Genomic DNA, 21,097 nt, shown 5'->3' with positions numbered 1-21,097 from the left:
AGGGTTGTGGGAGGTGAATGTGGGAGCAGAGGCAAAGCCTAGGAAAGCAGAAAATGAGAGGAGACTATAAAAGTGGGGAAAGGAAAGGAGGAAAGGCCTGTCTGTGGCTGTGAGAGGTCAGCAGTGACCTCTGTAGCTCATGGCAAGCAGGTGTGTAGAAGCAGTCTTGTTCAGACAAGAACTGCTTAGGAATGTGACTACTTAGTGGTGACTCATCAGAATCTGTAGAGGAAACAGGAGGTGTCTGACTTGAGAGTTGTGAAAGCCTCAGTCAACGTGCTCAGTGTGATGAGAAGAGAGAAAAGCTCAGCTGAGGGTGTTTGAGCTCAGGTACCTCAGGCTTCTGTGTACTCTGTACATGTTCATTGAATGGCTCCCTGGAAAAAAAAGTGTATTCTTATGTACTTAGGTTTATCACAATTTTATTGATATAAAGACTTATAGCACATAATTGATAGTTAATAATGTGCAGTACTCTGTAAAATTAGTAAATTCTATTTGACCAGTTGATTTTCATAGAATGCTTCTGTTTTGCCAGAATATTAGATTTGTAATAAATTTATGGCTGGAATCACCAAAGGCATATAGCTCTGAAGTAAATATTTTTTTTTTTATGAAGTAAATATTTTAAGCTAAAGAATAAGACTTAACGCTGGAGAGAGCTCAGCGAGCACCTACTTGCTCTTCTAGAGAACTCAGGCTCAATTCTAAGCACCCTCATGGCAATTCATAACTGTCTGTAATTCCAGTCCCAGGGGACCCACTTCCCTCTTCTGACTTCCATGGGAACTACATTGTATGTGGCACACAGATGTTCATGCAGGCAAAATACCCATACACATAAAAATAGTAAATGTTCAAAAATTTTTTCTGCTAAGATATATCTTGTCAGTACTTTATTCTTAGTGAAGTCAGTGACTTTGTTGGATCATCTAATAGTTTATGGACATTGAAAACGTATTTTTTTTTTTTTTAGTACTATTCAGAAAGTAAAGGCTGGAAATCTATTATATTAATCTGCACTAATAACATTTTCTTATACTTTCAGTCGAACAGTGACACAAGAAATTGAGGCCATATTGCTTATCAATTTTTATGGTTTAAATATTTCACAAAGGCCAATTTCAAGCAACTACTATGATGTAATTGGGTGCAGAATTATAAAAAGATACATTATGACTATTCCATCAAATAGATAAAAAGTGTAAATAAGCTTAATAAGAAACCCAGAAAGTGAAGAACTTGAGTGTTTCCTTGTTTTAAATATATTTAATTGTTTCTGTAAATTAATAAAGACTGTACTTAACCATTCACAAAATTCCTGAAAATTTGACACCTGGCTCTCTTAGGCTTGCACTTCAGAACTCAGCTCCCTGTGGTAATCTAAATGACAAAGACAAAGAACTGGAGGATTGATTACTTAGAAGCTGAGTCTACACTAGATGTTCAAGTTTAAGAATCATTCTTGGACCAGTCACAGCCTTAGGAATAAATAAGTCTTGCCAGAGGATAGAGAGTGAGAAGGATGAGCAGACCAAGGAGAGATGAAGGGCAACAGGGAACCTGGGTAACAGATCACAAGGTAACCAGTAACACAAGGTTTGAGAATGGTAGGGACCGCCTCCTACAGAAACACTGGTCTGGTGAGGGAAAAGGAAAATTCTAAATGCAGTTTCTGAGAAGTTGATGTTACTGTGAATCTGCTGTTATCTAAGATGAGCATTTGCTGGTAGCCAGGCCAGCATTCACACTTGCTTTAGTATTACAGAAGAGAGCTCGCATAAAGTCATTGAAAAGTTAGCAGGCCTTGTCTTGCATGTCCCCCCATTCTGATACCAGCCCTCATAAATGCTAGTGCCTCAAAGGTCTGATGAGCATGAGGAAGTGGGTGAAGGTGAAGATCTATTACTGACTCTAATGCCAACCCATCTCTCAGTGTGCTTGTGAAGTTCATAATAGGTGCCCGTGGCTGTGAAGTGCCTGTGGAAGACAGGGAGGACCCTTATTCCTGCCGACTGCTCAACATCACCAATCCAGGTGCGTTGTCCACTAGGTTACTATTCATAAGTTCATTGTCAAATAAAAGGAGCTAGATTTTATGGGAGAGTCTATTTTTAACCAACAAAATATTTGTCATCAAAATTTATGTTCCAGCCTTTCTGACAGACTTACTAGTCACTCAGGGAGTCTCTGAGATAATTTACTGACACAGATTTTCAGGGATGTTCTTCAGGAAGACTCAGTGCATGTGAAGAATTAGATTACTCATTGGATTAGTCAGGGTTCTCTAGAGTCATAAAACTTATGGATAGTCTCTGTATAGTAAGGGGCTTTGTTAGGATGACGTACAGTCTGTAGTCCAACTCCCCAACCAATGTTTAGCTGTGAATGGGAAGTCCAAGGGTCTAGCAGTTGCTCAGTCCCACAAGGGTAGTTGTTTCACCTGGCATTCTATAGAAACAGATTCTAATAGATGTGCTGTTAAATGCAAGCAGGTGAAGAAGAAGGAATCTTCCTTCTTCTAGTGTTCCTATGTAGGTCTCCAACAGAAGCTGTGGCCCAGATTAAAGGTGTGTACCATCACACTTGGATCTGGGACTTGTTTTGTCCCAGGCTGACCTTGAACTCAGAGATCTCTTTGCCTTAGTCTCTTGGGATTAAAGGTGTATACTGGCTTGCTTGGGCCTAAGCTTTTCATGACCACTATGCCTCAAGATCTCCTTGGCAAGATCCAGGTCACAAACTTGTGTCTCCCAGCCTCAAGATCTGGATCACAGGTGAGCCTTCCAATTCTGAATTGTAGTTCATTCCACATATAGTCAAGCTGACAACCAGGAATAGCCATTACACTTACAGACTGCTGAATTTTGAACTTTTGGAAAACTGGTGATTTTACCAGTTAATTTATAATAGCCATAATACGCATATTGTGAGTTGACATTGATTTTGAATTATTGCTAAAAACCAGGAATGCCAGCAATAAAAAACCTGAAGTGGGAAGATCACTTCTGCATTAATTAATTAATTAATCAACTTAAAAAGTTAAAAGTCATGAACTATTGACTAAGATTCTGCAAAAGAAACAGGTTTGAAATGTTCAAAAATATTTTATTGCTAGTCAGTGGTGTCTCACACCTTTAATCCTAGCACTTGGGAGGCAGAGGAAGGTGGATCTTTGTGAGTTTGAGGGCAGCCAGGGCTACCCAGAGAAAACTGTTTCAAAAAACAAATAATGATTTTCCTTAGAATTAAGTGTGTGAGACTGTGGTTGAGGATGCATAGGCTGATGCTAATGAGGTCTCCATTGAAGTAGTATTCCAGTCATGTTCAGCTGCAATCCTAAAGGAGGTTTTCCAAATCTCTGTTCAGTATACTGGGCCTGGATTCTGGTATTTTAAAGTTTGTCAGGGCTTCATAGTTACGAATATCTCCCTTTTAGAAGGTTGATAAAACCAGCTCTGCCACATTCTAGCTGTGCCTGATTTTGTATTTCATCATCTGGAGCAAGGAATAGGGTCAGTAACTGTAAATGCCTACCATTGCAGCCCCTGGGAGGCAAAGGCAGGCTTGCCACATGTTTGAGATCAACCTGGTTATGTGATGAGTTCCAGGTCAGCCTGAGCTACAGAGTTACATGCTATTTAAAAAAAAAAAAAAAAAAAAAAAAGTACCTATTCCATGGAGACTTGTAGGTCCTGGGACTGCATAGATACTTTATTTAAGGGCCTGACTTTTTCATAGGTGATATTCCAGATCACTTTTTTCTTAATTTTTTTTATTGGATATTTTATTTATATTTCAGATGCCATCCCCTTTCCCCATATCCCCTCCCTAGAAAACCCCTATCCCATGCTCCCTTCTCCTTTTTGCTTTTATACAATTTTTTTAATGTTAATCAAAGGCTTTATAAGTTTGATAATGCTCAATATCAATCAGAAGTGTAACCTAATACACAACCTAGATATATCAACTATCTTTGACTGGCAGAGACACACAAACATCCACCTTCATGTTTCTCTCTCTCTCTCTCTTTCTCTCTCTCTCTCTCATCACCTAGCTCCTCCTCCTCTCCTTACTCTTCCTCTTCTTCTCCTTACTCCTCCCACCTTAGCTCCTCCTACATATCACCCTTCCTGTTAAAATAAAACTTTTCTCTCAAAATACAATTAGAGCATAACTATACCAATTTGTGTCAGTAAGGTGCAAGATAGACCTAATACCCAGTCCATCATTTTGTTGACTAACCAGAACCTCTGTCATCTCTCCTAACTAAAGATTTAGTTCTGAACCTGGCTTTTTTTCTTGGCTTTAGAATGGAAGTCAGCTGAAAACCATCTTCTCAAATCTTTTCTCTCAAAGTAAATAGCCAGGACATTTTTCAACCCTGTCAGAAATCTAGAATGACTGAGTTAACTGAAATTATGGGAAGCACCAAGCATAGCTTCTAAAACTTAGCCAATTTATAGAGACCACTGAACACCTGGACAGTCCCTATACTACAAAACGTTAGAGCATCTGATCTTCAGCCTTCTGGCCCAGGATCATCTGACAGACCTAGTGATGCAGAACTATTAAGGGCTGATTACTCTGTCTAGGCAGATATAATCAGTCGACTATTCTGCAAGTGTGTCATTTTCTGGACAGTAATTTGTCTGTAGATGAAAAGAGGCAATTCTTGCCTAGTGGCTGTCTCACCACAACTGGAGTAACTCCAAAGATGCTCAGTTTCTTCTTAGAATCCAAGACAGGAAGCTGTCGGGAGCAGACAGGTCTCTAGTCAAAATGAACATTAATACAGAAATGTTTTTAACATTAATTCTTTAGACTTCTGATGTTTTGAAAACCAAATATCCATGTAAGGCAATCTGGACTGTTTTCTGTTAACTCCTCTCAGCTATTTCTAAATAAAATATAGAAAACACCCTAACATTAAACTCCAAGCCATGAATTCGTTATAGGCCCTTAACTCACAGGCTAACCATCTCAAATCAGTTAAAGAAAGTTAAAGAAGGACTGGGTCTACGCCTTGTATTCCTAAATGTGTTATACAGGCACAATGCCTATGAGAGTATCAATATTCATCTCACTTTTATATCAGAAAGAAGCTTGTACCAATGAAAGCTTTAAATTTGAACTCAAAGTAAATTTTGTACCATTTAAGAAATTATAACTTCATCTTAATAACAATTATACATATTTCTACGAATAGGTTATGGCTATGCAATAAATCTTAGCTAATCATCCCTGTTCCAACAAAACCACTACTTTTCCCTAGAAAGACAGCCCAATATTAACCACCTCAGTCCCCAAGCCCATGGAATAGGGGCAACGACTCTTGATTAACTTCTTCAAGCTGATTATGGGCATTGAGCTATTAGAAGAGGGGCGGGGGAGGAGCAAATTGATAAGCCTCTGATGCTGTGTCTTCACTGCATCCAGCTCACTTTTTAAATAAATTGAGCATATATTCTAGTCTGTTATAAGGCAGAGGATTATAGACAGAATTTTATATATAAATGTGTTCTTCTGAGGACAGGTTCCATTACCTTGTATGTAGAGAGCAAAAGGATCATAAACCTTATCAGATGTTATATTGTTGCTAATGCAGTAGCTTCCAGAAAGTTAGAGAGTTGAAAACTAAATCAAAGCCAAACAACTACATACAGCAACCTAAACAGGGCTGGAGGTATAGCTTACTGGCTGTGCCTGCCTGCCAGTGTGCAGGCTGGTCCCCTCCCCAGCACTTGTTATCTGGAACTTACCATCTTAAGTGCTATTACTAAAAGAGGAGTGGATGTTCCAGTAATAGAAAACTTTGATCATTTAATACATGAATAGTTCTTAAAGTGCAGTGTTTAATGTAAGTATATCTTATTAACTCCCGAGCATTTGGGTCACTCCAGTGTCTAAAGGTCATGATGAACATTAATCATGCGCTGCATGTCTAGAAGTTTTCATTAATAGCTGCTATCCAAGCAATATGATTTCCTGCTATAGGCAGCTTGAGCTTAAGCCACATTTTTTAAGGTAAAATAGAGCTTAGGAATAACTTGACCTGCTGTTTTTAATATATATACTTCTACTTTGGATAGATGCCTTTTGTCTCCTGAATATATGGATATAGATATAGATAGATTGATTGATTGTGTATGCAGTATTCCATTTGCATGTATCCCTGGGGACGAAAAGAGGACACCAGATCTCATTATAGATGGTTGGGAGCAACCATGTGTTTGCTGGAAATTCAACTCAGGGTGATTTCTGGAAGAGCAGCCAGCACTCAACTTCTGAGCCATCTCTAGAGTCTCTGTTGTAAAGCAGGGCTGTCTTTCTTAAGATACCAGTAAACTTGGTAAATTTTGACAATGAAGAATTTTGTGTGTAATTGTGTTCTTTTGAGGTGAGGGATCCAGTGGTTCTCTCTCTCTCTTTTTGTTTTCTTCCTAAGACAAAGTTTCTCTGTGTAGTCCTGGCTGTCCTAGAACTTGCTCTGTAGACCAGGCTGGCCTTGAACTCAGAGATCCACCTGCCTCTGCCTCTGCCTCTCAAGCACAGGGATTAAAAGCATACATTACCAACGCTTGGTAATTCAGGGGTTTGTTTTGTTTTGTTTTGTTGTTTTTTTAAGATTTTATTTGTTGTATGTATGTGAGTACACTGGTATGTCAGATATACCAGAAGAGGGCATCAGATCCCATTACAGATGGTTGTGAGCCACCATGTGGTTGCTGGGAATTGAACTCAGGACCTGTGGAAGAGCAGTCAGTGCTCTTAACCACTGAGCCATCTCTCCAGCCCCCATCCAGGGGGTTTTGATGAGAGCTTCTCTGGTAGAAATCAAACCCGGAGCCTTTTGTGTACTAAATATGTGTTGCTACCCCCACTGAACTGGACTCACAATCCTGATACAAATGTATAGAACGGCTACAGTCTCCACATTTACTTATAAGTAAATGTGTGTGTACACATTTGTTTAACTGGTTGGGTCATCAGCAGAGTTTGAAACTATAATTCTAAAAACTACAGAGAATGTTGCCTTTAAATTAGGTTTTATATTTCTCAAACAAGTACTGGTACGTTTTGGGTATTGTCTGTATCAGCTAATCTATCCTGGTTCATTGTAGTAATTAGAAAAGTTTACTTGGAAGAAACTATTGACTGTGGGTATAGCTCTGTGGTAGAGTTCTTACTTAACATGGATAAAGTCCAGGCTCAGTTCCCAGTACTGGAGAAAAAGAAAAGACAGTCCAGGGAGCTAATGAACCAGTAAAAAGAGCACTGACTTGTAAGTCATTAAACCCAAGTCTGATTCCTGAGTCTGCAGTCCTTTGGGATTAGTTAGTGTCCTTTAGGGTTCCAGTGTCTTAACTGGCAAGTGATATAATGCTCCTCCCCACACAGTGAAGTAGTTAATATATAGATGTAATGGGCAGTGATATAGTAGGTGATCAAAATCTGATTTACTTACTTGCCATAAATATTTTACAGCAAGCTTTTCAGTGTTGTTTGAAGTGATTTCAGTTACTTTTATACTGTAGTGCTTTCCTTTCATACCATAAACTTAATTGCTTAATAAGAGGTAGCATTTTTGGATTTGCACACCAAGATCAAATTCCTAAACTTTTTTACTACACTGTTTTTATTACCTTTATCCAGTCCTCCCATTGTCTTGCAGTTGACCTATATTTAATATTCACCAATGGGATGTGTGTGTGTTTGCACGTGTGTGTGCAGAAGTCTGAATTTTATTAATTTGGTTATATAAACCCTATTCTCATTGTTTGTTTAGTTTTGAATCAAGAAATTGAGGCATTCAGCTTTCCTGAAGATGCCTCCTCATCTAGACTGTCTGAAGACCGAGTTGTCAGCGTGAGCTTCAGAGTTCTCTACCCAATCGTGATTACCAGTCTTGGAGTGTTCTACGATGCCAGTGACATTGGTTTTCAAAGGAACATCACAGTCAAGTTGTATCAGACAGAGCAAGAGGTGTGTACTGGCATGGACGGAATTTTTCTTTCAAAACAACTTTCCTTTGTGGCTCCAATAGATTGAAAGACTAAACCACTATCTGTGGTTGTGTGACTTCCACCTTTCTTCCTGTATTAGTTGAAGTTATAGTATGTTGCATTGCACTGCTGGTTTGGGGAGAGATTATTATAGATACATGAGTTATATGTACCAAAAAAACCCAGTTGGACTGGACTAGAAATTCCCAATATAAATTCTTTATAGCTTCATTAATGAAGGTGTCAGAAGCATGAGCTAGAGAAAAGATAAAACTGGTGCTGGCAAAATTGTATAGCAACCTGTAGAAGAATAAAATTAGATCCATACATATCTTTTTACCTTGCATAAAAGATCAGTTCAAACTGGATCAGAAACCTTAATTTAAAACTGTAAACCACTCTGGGAAAACAGTTCAAGACATAGGTACAGGCAACAAATTTCTGAATAGAATCCCAACATAAGAAACAGCCTCAAGAACTACCAGTCAATGAATGGCCAGTGGTTGAACAGTTCTCAAAAGGAAAAATAAAAATGTTCAACTTCTCTAGCCATCAGATCAATCAAAGTTTCACTGCAGCCTGGTTAGAATGATCAGTATCAAAAATAACAAAAAAAATTCTGACAAGTATATAATGGAAGAGGAGCCCTTATCCATCGTTAATGCAGTCACTGTAGAAACCTATGTGACCAAATCACATACAAATCCAGCTATGCCACTCCTGTGCATATACACAGAGGACTCAACAGCCTTCTGCAGGAATATTCTCACATTTGTGTTATCACTACTGTTTTTACATAGCAGGGTACAGATGGATCATGAAAATGGAGATACATTCATACAATAGAATTTTACTCAGTGATAAAGAAAAATGAAATTGCAGAAAAATGGATGAAACAGACCTAGAGAACATTATGTTAAGTGAGGTCACCAAAGCTTGAAAGATGAATACCAACATATATTATCTTCCATAAGATATGGATCCTAGCCTCTCACTGTTAAGTAACTGGGTCAGTTATTTTCCGTTGATGTAGGTTATCTTTTTATGCCTAGTAACTAGTAGTCCAGATACTGTGAATGATATATTATAGGATCTTTCATCACATCCCTTAAAGAGTATCAGCTGCCTTTTGTTTGTTTGTTTTGCTGTGGCAAGCAGTTAAGTTGGCTGGAGGAGACTCTAGACTGTTTGCAGTGGACAACAGCTGAAATCCTACTTGGCTCTTTTTGCTCTTAGTTGGGCTGTGTGGGTTCTGCTTCTGCTGCATGTTACATGGGTCAGCCTCAGATCAGGGCTATTTATATGAAGAATTTAAAGCTCACCGTTCCTCACCCTCTTCGCCTCCCTTTGCCTTCCCCTACCTGTGTATGTCAACCTTTACTTGAGTTTTCCTTGCATCTGATGTTTGTATTCCACCTGCATCCTCTGTGTGTGTTTGTTTGTTTAAAGTTGATATAGAGTTGTACCTTCAACAAAAAGCACTAAGGGGAAGATGGAGTAGACCCCGTCTCCCTTTTTCTGCTATTTGATTCTGTTCCAGGCTTTGCCTGTATTGGAATTTCAGCCTCCTCCAGATTTTCTTGTTCTTGTTTACTGGTTTGTTTTTGTTCTTTAAGATGGGGGAGTCTCTTTGGTTTTTGTTTGTTTGTTTTGTTTTGTTTTGTTTTGTTTTGTTTTTGAGATAAGGCATACCAGCTGTCCTTAAACTTGAAAACCTCCTTCCTGTCTTAGCCCCAAGTGCTGGACTACAGGTAGGTAGCCTCATATCTAGCGAAGATCCTTTTTATGTTTTTCCAGAGTTCATTGTTATCTATAGAATTGGTTTGTATTACTAGAAGCTTCTTTTCAGTTTTTGTTGGCTGGTTGGTTGGTTTGTTTAAATTTTGCTGAAGTCAGACATGGTCAAACACAGGACTGTAATTCCAATGTTCAAGAGGCTGAGGTAGGAGAGTTTCTACAGGTTCAAGGCCAGTGTAATCAATAAAGTTAATTCCAGGTCAACCAGGACTATATAGCTTGGACCACCCTTCTTCCCTCCCTACCTCGTCATGTATGTGTGTGTATGTATGTATGTATGTATGTATGTATGTATGTATGTATGTATATATGTATCCACTTATCCATCCACACTGATTCAGTTAGTTCTGTATATGTAAACATGGGCTTGGGGTCATCCACTGGGGTACCTACCAGTAGTCATACTTCAAAAGAAAAGTAAGTCTCCCTCCTCCAAAGCCAACTGTCAGTTGCTCCACAGCTAATGGTGGGGACCTACCAGCTCATCCCTCTCTCATGCTAAAATTACTAACTGGCTTGATCTTGTGCAGGTCTTGTGTTGGTAGTCACTGTAGTAAGTTTGTGTGCAATAAACATGTCATGTCCAGAGGACAGTGTTGGACAGCATTCTTCCTTATCCTCTGGCTCTTCTGTGGCATTCCTGGGTTGTCTTTGTTTTCATCCAGGGATGGTCGTATATACCTAAAGTCCCAGCACTAAGGAAGCTGAGCTTGAAGATTACAAGTGTAAGGATAACCCAAGCTACATAATTAAATTTTTGTCTTAAAAAATAATAAAATTGCTAATGATGTTAGCAGTGTTAATAAAAGATTAAATGTCTGTTTTGCAATCCCAGCTGCTTAGGAAGCTGAGACTGGAGAATCAAATATATTCTTAGCAACTTAGCAAGACACTATGTCAAAAGAGGTCTGTGTGGCTTCCTGTGGTAACACAGTGCTTATCTAGGACATAAGGGGCTGGCTAGGAGCTCTACTCCCTAGAGCTGTAAAACAAACAATATAGCACTTTTAATGACTATGGAAATAGCACTAGAAAAATCTAAAAGGGGCTGGAGAGATGGCTTAGTGGTTAAAACACTTGTAACATAAAATAGATTTAAGAAAATAAACGATTTTAAACATGAAAGTTGTTGAAACCACGGTGAGCAGACCAGCAGCATTGTGGGTTTGCTGAAAAGCTGCAGAGCACCTGAGGGTCAGCTGCATATACAGTGTATAACAGGAAATACTTGTCTTTGTTTTCTCTTCTCCCTACCCACCTTGCAGGAGGCCCTTTTCATCGCCCGATTTAGTCCTCCAAGCTGTGGCATACAAGTGAACAAGCTATGGTATAAGCCTGTGGAACAATTCATCTTACCAGAGGTATGGCTACAGTGAAGGCCAGGGTAGTTTTGTAGGTATGTGTGCTTTGTGGCGCCACATCGGCTCTATAGTATGGAAGCAGCGGTACCACCAAAGCCTGCACTAAATTTTGCAGTTACAGCAACAATTTCAGAGCCTGTACTGCCTGTTTCCATGGTTTGCTTGAGAACTCTGTGACTGTCTTAGTGACAAAGGGTAGTATTAGGTCTTAATGGACAATAGATCATTTGGGTAAGTTAGATGTTTTACTTATCTAAAGAATTTAAACAAAACATGTTGGGTGTGATGTTGCACACATTTCCTCCTAGTACTCTGGAGGCACACAGATCTTGTGAGTTAGAGGTAAGTCTGGTCTACAGAGAAAGTTCTAGGACAGCCGAAACAAAATGGGAAAAAACCAAGATAGGATAATAGGCAGTATTTTCAAGTTAAATAAAACCTTAATAACAATGAAAACTTGTGGATGATGTTTGAAAACTTTCTTGTCACCTCTGAGATGCTCTGCAACATTCTTAGATTTTACATGCTGGAAACCATTTTGGCTTGTCAGGTTCCCTAGTGGCATCCTGAGGGTTTGCCCAGTGTAGTTCCGAGCCCACCTGTTCATAGAATCCTCTTCTGAACTTAGTAGTAGGGGTTAGGGGCCTGGGCAGCTGTGTGGGTCCTTGAGAACTATCTTGATTGTTATGTTGACTCAAAGCTGAGTGATCTGAAAACTAGGCCATTAACACTTCCCCAGTAAAGGCTAGTTTTATGGCATTATTCCTATTAGGGCAACAGCAGAGTCACAGGTTATTTACCTTTGCCATCACAAGCAGTTAAAACAACATTGTGTGTCCTGGTTAGTTTTATGACAGTTTGACAGAAGCTAGAGTTGTCACAGAAGAGGGAGCCTTAATTCAGAAAATGTGTCTGTAAGGGCTGTAGGCAAGTGTGTGGGTATTTCCTTAGTGATGGAGATCTCAGTCCATTGTGGGTACCATGGGTGGTCAGTAAAAAATAGGGTGAGCAAGCTGTGAGGAGCGAGCTAGTAAGAGCACCCCTTCATGGTCTCTGCATCAGCAACTGCTTTCATGTTCCTGTCCTGTTTGAGTTCCTGTCCTGACTACATTTGATGCTGAACAGTGCTGTGGAAGTGTAAGCCAAATAAACCCTTTCCTCCTCAACTTGCTTTGCTTTGCTCATGGTGTTTCATCATAGCAATAGTAACCCCAACTAAGACAATATGTAATTCTTTTTTGGTTTTTCGAGACAGGGTTTCTCTGTGTAGCCCTGGCTGTCCTGGAACTCACTCTGTAGACCAGGCTGGCCTCGAACTCAGAAATCCATCTGCCTCTGCCTCCCAAGTGCTGGGATTGTAAAGGTGTGCGCCACCACCGCCCGGCCAATATGTAATTCTGTATCAAAGGAATCTTGGTGGAAGGTACTTGCTCTCCAAGGCTGTGTCTCTTATGAGGTAGAGTTGCTGCACTGAGGGCTTTGTGGGACTTGTGGTTTTATACATGTCGACCACTTAAAATGTGCTGCCACCATCATTGTCTGTATAAAGAGCAAAGTTCCCCTTGCCAGATAGAGGACACTTAACAATGTCTGAGACTGGCTGTAACATTGGACTGTGGGTTCCAAAGTGACCAGGGTTGAGATTGAGAAGCTTCTTGAGGGAGGAGTATCTAGGAGTAGGGCCAAATGAGGAAAGCGGGTTTTAATGCTTTCAGTTAATCACAGGTTTATAGTCTGCCCCCTACTTTGAGTCACCCATAGAAACATTTTATTGGTTTGTAAAAAGCATTACTTGGGCTGGAGAGATGGTTCAGCGGTTAAGAACTGACTGCTTTTCCAGAGGTCCTGAGTTCAATTCCCAGCAACCACATGGTGGCTCACAACCATCTGTAATGGGATCCAATGCCTTCTGGTGCGTCTGAAGATAGTGGCAGTGTACTCACATACATGAAATAAATAAATAAATCTTTTTTTAAAAAGGCATTCCTTTCCCTCAAAGTTGTGCTGCTCTTGAGGAGTGCTGTGTCATCGTGTGTCTGCATTCCTCTGTGCAGGACGTGGACAACAAACGTGTGTGGGGAGGCAGAGCTATGGAAGTGCTGGCCACTGGGGAGCCTCCGCATTCACACGCTAATATTTTTGTAGGTTTGTAGTTTTTAAAAATAAAATTTAGTTAGGGAGCAGGAGTGCCAATAGTTGGAGGATCTTTGTTGATTTGTTTGTTGTTTTGTCAAAGAATTAAGTTTTTTTGAATAATTGATTTAAAAAGAAATGTAACAGAAGTCCTGTCTACACCAGCGAGCAAATGAGCACTGCTGTCTCCCTTGTGTCTCACAACCAAAAATAGCTCGAGAGACTCTTTGAGAATTTACTTAGTTTATTTTGATTATATTCATCCCTCCCACAGACTCATTCAGGATCCACCCTTATCGTCTTATCACCCAAATTTAAGTCCCCCTTTTAAAATTTTCTAAATAAGAGGCTCCAATCTGTATAGTCTGTATACTCCAGAGCATGTTCCCCTGATACAAAGCCTGCCATGGCCTCACCCTTGAGGAGATCACTGATTCTCCCTCCCACAGAAGCCACTTCAGCTGTCCATACTTGGAAGTTTTTGGTTGTCTTTGTTGTTTTGAGACAGGGTCTCACTGTATAGCAGTAGCAGCCCGGGAACCTATAGTGTAGACAAGACAAGTTCTCCCATCTCAAGTTCTGCCTGCCTCTGCAGGCTTGAGTACCTGGCCTGGAAGGAACTTTTGAAACTGGCATCCCTAAAGCCTTACTTCCTTTTTAAACTTTAAGGTAAATATACTAGATAATTCATTACTTTTGAAAAATACTGAAAAAGTAGAGTTGTTTAATAATGGATCTGTGGGAGAATGTGGGATGATTTTTCATATTTTATATTTTCTAAAAGGCTATAATAGATGTATATCAGCTTTATAAAAAAATAATAAACCTCAAGACCTCATTAAATTCATACCATGTGTAGCTCTTTCTTTGTTGAAATCTGTCTTGTCTACATGGTTTGATTTTTTTGTTTGTTTTTTTGTTTTGTTTTTTCTACATCAAACCTAATAGAACCTAATGGACATGGTGATTGTGTCTTACCAGAGAAGTGAGAGTCACCCATGGTGTAATGCATCTGTGAGGAGAAGTAGATGATCTTATGTCATTACTGTCAAGTTACACTTGTACAACAGATGGCTGGAGTAGCATGTCAGTACAGCTTGTCACATTGTGTTCTTTTGTAAAGTGTTCATCCTGTGGCCTGCCCACTGAACAGTAACCTCTGCAAGAGCCACAAGTTTAAGTGAAAACTACTGTGTTTAAAGTAGTTGTTTCTCTAATTGTATATTTTACTTAATAAGCACTTGAAATCTAAAGCTGTTTTAGAGGAAAGCAGACTTGTCATGCAGCTGAATCACTAGGCACATGACTGTTAGTTTGATGGACACTTATGCTTTCTTTGTTTTGAAAAGTGAGTCTTGAGTCACTTCTCTAGTCCACACGCAGTTGTTATTGCTCTTATGCTTTAGCTCCTATGTTGTTATGGATGAGAAATTAGAAGTAATAGATAAAATAATTACCATGTGGAAGGGCTCATATAGTAACCTTTACTATTTTGTGAGATAATTTGTAATTCATTTTCCCAGCCTATAACCATGATTTTTTTTTCCAAGTCAGTAGTTTTATGATCTTCAAACAGAGTTGCCAGTGATTGTTTGGATTATAAGTTTTCTGGTTTTATGAAACCTATAATAGAAAATAGAAGGGTGTGTGTGAGGTATAGCGGTCAGCTGTGATTTGGATGGGGAAAGGGAGAGTGCTTGCTGCAGCCCTACCTCATACAGCTTTAGAGAACATCATTGCACCAGAGAATGATGTATTCTGTTTCCATACTTTCTCTGTAGGCTTAAGGTAAAGTTTTCACAGATACCTGTCCTTTGGTATGGCTCCATACAAGTGTTTTGACTCTTGGCCACCTGCTTTACTTTATTCTGCATACTTAGGGCATTTCATTCATTCCTGCCCAGATGTCCCTGGAGAGCTCCAGATGTGCGAGCTGATACTGGGCATTCAAGTGGTCTGTTGTCTTCCTCTCATCCATTTTCATTGCCTGTGCTTTCAGGCTTGGGTCTAAGATTTTCTTAAACCACCTAAACCAGAATCACAGGATTTGTTGTCTTCTTCTTTTTTAATTTCCCCTTTTTTTAATTTTTTATTTTAATTGGATATTTTCTTTATTTACATTTCAAATGTTATTCCTTTTCCAAGTCCCACCCCCCCCAAGCTCCCTATCCCATCTCCTCCCATCCCCTCTCCTCCTTCTTCCTCCCCCCAAATTCCCCTACACTGGGGCATCTATTACTCACAGAACCAAGGGCCTCTTCTCCCATTGATGCCTGACAAGGCCATCCTCTGCTACATATGCATGGAGTCATGGGTTCCTCCATGTGTACTCTTTGGTGGTTTAGTCCCTGGGAGCTCTGGGGGGGGGGGGGGTCTGGTTGGTTCAGATCCTAGACCTAAGTCCTATCCATTCTAATTAATCCCAAGGTGTTTTTGCGTCTTTCACATTTTACTGGTGATAGAGAAGAAAGTACAGCATAAAAAAGGGCAAAAGACTTGCCAGGAGATTGGGTGTATGAAAAAACATGACTTGGAATAGCACTTGGTTTGGGCATTGCATTTGATCATAGCAATAGAAAATTAAGAATTTTGAAGTGATGTTTCATCTAGGAGGATGTAACCAGGCACTTTATAACAGAATCTTTTTCTCCTTCATATTGTTACATTGCCACTTAGATTTTGTGTGGTTGCCAGTGGCAGCTTATTGGAGAGTATCAAGGTCACTTCTTAAACTTCACTCTTAAGCTGTTCTCAGTCATTGGAACGTGATGTCTTATGTAGAAGAGCAATTATAGTTCGACCTCTAGGCTGTTCCCTGGGAGCCTGTGTTGTTTGGTCTTAGCACACAGCTGGTTCTTCTCTCCTACCAGCCTTGACTACTCGGCTGACACCTCCAGTCTTCCCCACTTCTAGCTCCATGGTGCACAGAGAAGCATCTGGTCTACCTTAAACCTTTCCTCTCCTCAGCCTGGTATTATAGCCTGTGAAATGCTTATGATTCTGAAGGTGTTGTGTTGTTGATTCCCACTTTTCTTTCCTTAACTACTTTAAGACTTGTCTGCTTTTGTGGTAATCTGAAGTTCTGTCTAAACAATATCTGCCTCAATTTTATCCAAAATACATTTTTTTTCATTAGTGAGTCTATAGCCAAATGTTGGTAGTATTTAAAGATAAGAGCTATTCTGTTTTCATTTCTAATGTTCAGTGTATGAGCCGAGGCTTGGCAAGTGTCACTTAGTAAAGAGCTATCACATTAACTTGCACCTTTTACTTTTTCCTAAGTTTTATAGAGGAGAGAATCCAATGAAGTTGGCATTCTCATTTTTTGCTATTGACCTTATAAAGTAATAAAAATAACTATTCAAAGGCAATTTCAATATAAACCAAAATAAATGCATAAACATACCTTTCCCCAGTAATTTCACCTCTGAGAATTTATTTTAAATAAATTATTGGGGAAAAGAAACATTTATACCAAAACATTTCTGTTACCGGAGCCATTTAATTTCTATCAAGTGTCTGTCAGCAGACAACAGCTGTAAATCACACCTCAGCTAAGTGGCATGTTACACCCACATTAGAAAGAACAGCTCGAACAGTTGTAGCGACATTTGGAAATTGACCCAGCAGAACAGCCAGGCAGTATCTGTAAACACCATGGCTCTGTTGTGGGTATGTTTTAGATACACTACCATGACCCAGGCAGTATCTGTAAACCCATGGCTCTGTTGTGGGTATGTTTTAGATATACTACCATGACCCAGGCAGTATCTGTAAACCCATGGCTCTGTTGTGGGTATGTTTTAGATACACTACCATGACCCAGGCAGTATCTGTAACACCATGGCTCTGTTGTGAGTATGTTTTAGATACACTACCATGACCCAGGCAGTATCTGTAACACCATGGCTCTGTTGTGGGTATGTTTTAGATACACTACCATGACCCAGGCAGTATCTGTAAACCCATGGCTCTGTTGTATGTTTTAGATACACTACCATGACCCAGGCAGTATCTGTAAACACCATGGCTCTGTTGTATGTTTTAGATACACTACCATGACCCAGGCAGTATCTGTAAACCCATGGCTCTGTTGTGAGTATGTTTTAGATACACTACCATGACCCAGGCAGTATCTGTAAACCCATGGCTCTGTTGTGAGTATGTTTTAGATACACTACCATGCTAACAAGTGGCTTAAATTTTTAACTGATGTGTTTTGGGGCAGGGGAGATGACATTTTTTTTAAGTTTCATGTAAACACTTTCTTAAAACCAAAGTGACAGGAATAAACAAATTGATTCACTATCATTTTCCCCCAAAGAGCTTCGAAGGTACAATCGTGTGGGAAAGCCAAGATCTCCATGGCCTCATGTCCAGAAACCTGCACAGAGTGACCGTGAACGATGGAGGAGGTGTTCTCAGAGTCCTCACAGTAAGCTGTGCTTTGATTGTGTTGGTAGAAACATTAACTGTCCTATATGGATAAAATTTAGAATTTACCCTTATCCCAGGCAGTTTCAGGCAGGGATTTCAAGCATACCCACTAGAAAGTATTCCTGAGTGCTTGTAGTGAAAGTGCACGGCTTGTTCCTGTAACGCCAGTATTAATGAGTAATGGAGTTTTGCCTTAAGGTTGATACAGTTTAAAGTACGATATTTTATTCCTCAACATTTTAGTGAGCATTTTTTAGAAACATTTGTTAATGGTTTAGTACCGTAGTTTATACCTGTGTTCTCAGCACTCGAGGGGGCTGAAGCGGCAGGACTGCCCTGAATTTAAGACCAGCTAGGTACAGAGTAAGAAAGGAAGAAAAGAAACATTTCTTCCATAGTTGGCTATTTTACCTTGATAACAAAATGTTAATTAAAATACTATTTACAAAATATTAAACTGAGCACTAAGCTACACCTGTGTTCCCAGCTCCTTATCAAGCTAAAGCTGGAAGATTGCTTTAGCCCAGAGTTCAGGACTGTTGTGCTGTCTTTAAAAAGAGAGTGAAAGAGAATGCTTGCTTTTGTTTAATTTTGAAGCAGCTCTGGAGTTTCTGAATCATATTTGTCATTTAGCCAGATTTTCCTCAAGTAGATTTCTCAAATGTAGCATGGTAAGGTTCTCTATTGCATGACAAGACCAAGGCATCTTATAAATAAAAGTGTTTAATTTGTGGCTCACAGTTCCAAGAGGTTACTGTTCAGGACCACTATGGTATGGAGCCTGGCAGTAGGCAAGCAAGCTTGGCGCTGAAATAGTAGTTAATAGTAATTGACCCTCTCTGATCTCCTATCTCACTGCACTGCATGTAGGTAGTGACCATACATGCATACAAAATATCTATGTACATAAGGGAAAATAAAGTTATAAAGTAAAAGAATTAAAAAAAAAAAATCCCTGGCATCAGTATCTGCTGTAGGGCAAGCGCCTTGGGGCATGTGTAACACATTCTCTGTTAGTCAGGACATGCCTGAACACTTCTGTTTTCATTCCTTTCAGGCTGGGGAAGGGGCCCTGCCTCATGAATTCATGGAAGGTGTGGAGGGAGTTGCAGGTGGCTTTATCTACACTGTTCAGGGTAAGTTGGCTAGTGCAAAAGCAAAGTCAATGTAGTTAACTTCGTTTTATAGTTTAACTGTGAAAGGTCATCTTGTCATGTTAAAAGTTCGTTATTGTGCTAGGTACAACAACATATGCCTGAAGTGCTTGACACTTAAGAGCCTGTGGAAGATAGATTATGATTTCCTAGCCATCCTAAGCTGTGTGGCAGCATCGTCTCCAAAAACAAAGCCAAAAAAGCTTACTTTTCAAACTAATGCATTGTTATGCAAGTAAAGCGTAGTTGAACTCTTTCTGTGGGTTCTAGCTTTGCTTACCAACATAAGAAGCTGTGCTGCAGAGAAGTGCCCATGTAAGATGTCTAGTGTCACCTCACAAGGAGGCTGCACTGAGCTGTGACTCTGCCCCGCTGCAGATCCTAATGAATGTGTGCTCCATTGGCTTTCTCGGGGAAGGAATTCTGGTAACATTTTCAAGTTCTGGGTCCCAAGTGTACAGTCGTGTTTTTCTTCAGTAGTCAGCTTTTCCTTTTCAGAAGGTGATGCACTATTACGGAGCCTTTACTCTCGGCCCCAGAGACTTGCAGATCATTTACGGGATCTGCAAGTGGAAGATGCCTTACTGCAGGAGGAAAGCAGTGTCTATGATGACATCGTCTTCGTGGATGTCGTGGATACTTACCGGAATGTTCCTGCAAAATTATTGAACTTCTATAGATGGTAGGTTGTACACATGTTGGGTAGGCTTATGAAACATCATCAAACCACTGAGATTTCAAAATTTAAAAGACTCATCACCTGAGATTTGACCTGTTACATCCTGGATCTTAAAAAAAAAAAAAATTCAAAGGTTTTTTTTTTTTTTTTAATATATATTTTATAAGATATATTGTATATTTTAGTTTATATAATAAATTTTTTATTTTTATATTTTTATTTATATGTTTTAATTATTCATGTGTATGTGTCTCTTTGTTATGTAAGCATGAGTGCCTTGGGAGGCCAATAGAAGGAATTAGGTCCTCTAGAACTAGGGTTATATACAGTTGTAAGCTGCCCTACTTGAGTACCAGGATAATTCTAACTGCTGAGCCAGCTTCCCAGCACCTGGTTCCTTTTGAAGACATCTTTGAACATGCTGTTGCTTTCTTATTTAGATAAACAGATCCACAGTGTGAATGTTATGAAGGGCCAAAACCAAACAAACAAACATGAATTCCCTTGGGTTCATTCCTGCATACTTCCGGTGTCTCAGCCTAGCACTGGGTACATTCAGTGAGTCTGGAAATAGTCCCTTAAGCTTTATTCCTACCTATCTACCCCAATTCCCTAATTATGTTCACACTAGGTTACCAATCTGAATTCTTCCCAATTAAATAACTATCCACCTTCTATTTCCAGTCTCTATACAGCTTCCAGATTCCTTGCATTTGGAAAAATGCAGTGAGTGGTACATGAGTTTTGTCTAGTTGCACAGAGGCTGAGACAGAAGGTTCCAGAACATGAAGGCCAGTTTTCACATGGCAAGGGTCTGAAAGACAACAAATAAAAACCCTACTTGTCTGGTTTACAAACTCTAGTAGCTGCTCAGTGAGATGAGCTCTCCTTACTTCCTGGACCCTCCAGTGCTTCTCATACTTGTGCTCTGTGTGACAATAATGTTAGACTTTAACAGTCATCCTTGGTGGCTGCTTGTGGCTGCACTGACTTTGAGGACCAGCTTGCTCTCTCACATGGCTGAAGTACTGACTGACTCCCTGGAGCGACTGACTGCTGGCCTGTGTGTGACTGGGATTTCACAGTTTTCCCTTATCTTTTGAAACCTTATCAAGCAAGGACTTATTTATTGGAAAGGCTCATCGGATCTCTTTCCTAACTTCCCTTCTTAGGTGGGAAGTTTACAAGGGCATGTTCACAAGGGATATGTTTTCTTGGAGTCATAATCTGATCTGTAGATGGTCCAGTTAGTTTGTTGAAGGTAACATTATCTAACTGGGGCTAGTTATTATTTTGAAGGAGGGCAGATGAGTCTGGAATACCAGGACTGTGTTTAGACAGCATTAGATAAGGAGCCTGTCATGAGCAGGTGGTTGTGGTGCATCTAAAATCCCAGCACTCAGAATTCCCAGTGTGGATGCCACTCTGAGGAGTTTCAGGAATGGGAAGTCAGGACTTAAGATTGGGATGGGGAGGGGGCACTAGAATCTCTAACAGAGAGCCTTCTCGGCTGCGAAGTTGAACTTAGCG

At 39.9% G+C, this 21,097-nt stretch overlaps 1 protein-coding gene across 2 annotated transcripts in view; it reads left to right on the top strand.

Annotated features, from left to right (window-relative positions):
* Positions 1–21,097, top strand: part of B3galnt2 (beta-1,3-N-acetylgalactosaminyltransferase 2) — a 41,491-nt gene that overhangs the window by 13,965 nt on the left and 6,429 nt on the right. For both annotated transcript variants that reach the window (XR_004607465.2, XM_034509990.2), the window contains exons 3-8: positions 1,937–2,037; positions 7,790–7,986; positions 11,069–11,164; positions 17,622–17,732; positions 18,792–18,870; positions 19,387–19,570. Coding sequence is in view for 1 of the 2 variants with exons in the window: in XM_034509990.2 (XP_034365881.1) it covers positions 1,937–2,037; positions 7,790–7,986; positions 11,069–11,164; positions 17,622–17,732; positions 18,792–18,870; positions 19,387–19,570 (768 nt within the window). In the remaining variant the exon portion in view is untranslated. The remainder of the gene's footprint in view (positions 1–1,936; positions 2,038–7,789; positions 7,987–11,068; positions 11,165–17,621; positions 17,733–18,791; positions 18,871–19,386; positions 19,571–21,097) is intronic.

Source organism: Arvicanthis niloticus, chromosome 8 (genome assembly GCF_011762505.2).
Source record: "Arvicanthis niloticus isolate mArvNil1 chromosome 8, mArvNil1.pat.X, whole genome shotgun sequence".
Classification (NCBI taxonomy): domain Eukaryota; kingdom Metazoa; phylum Chordata; class Mammalia; order Rodentia; family Muridae; genus Arvicanthis; species Arvicanthis niloticus.
Note: the sequence above shows the minus strand (reverse complement) of the source record. Positions and strands in the feature narration are given on the sequence as shown.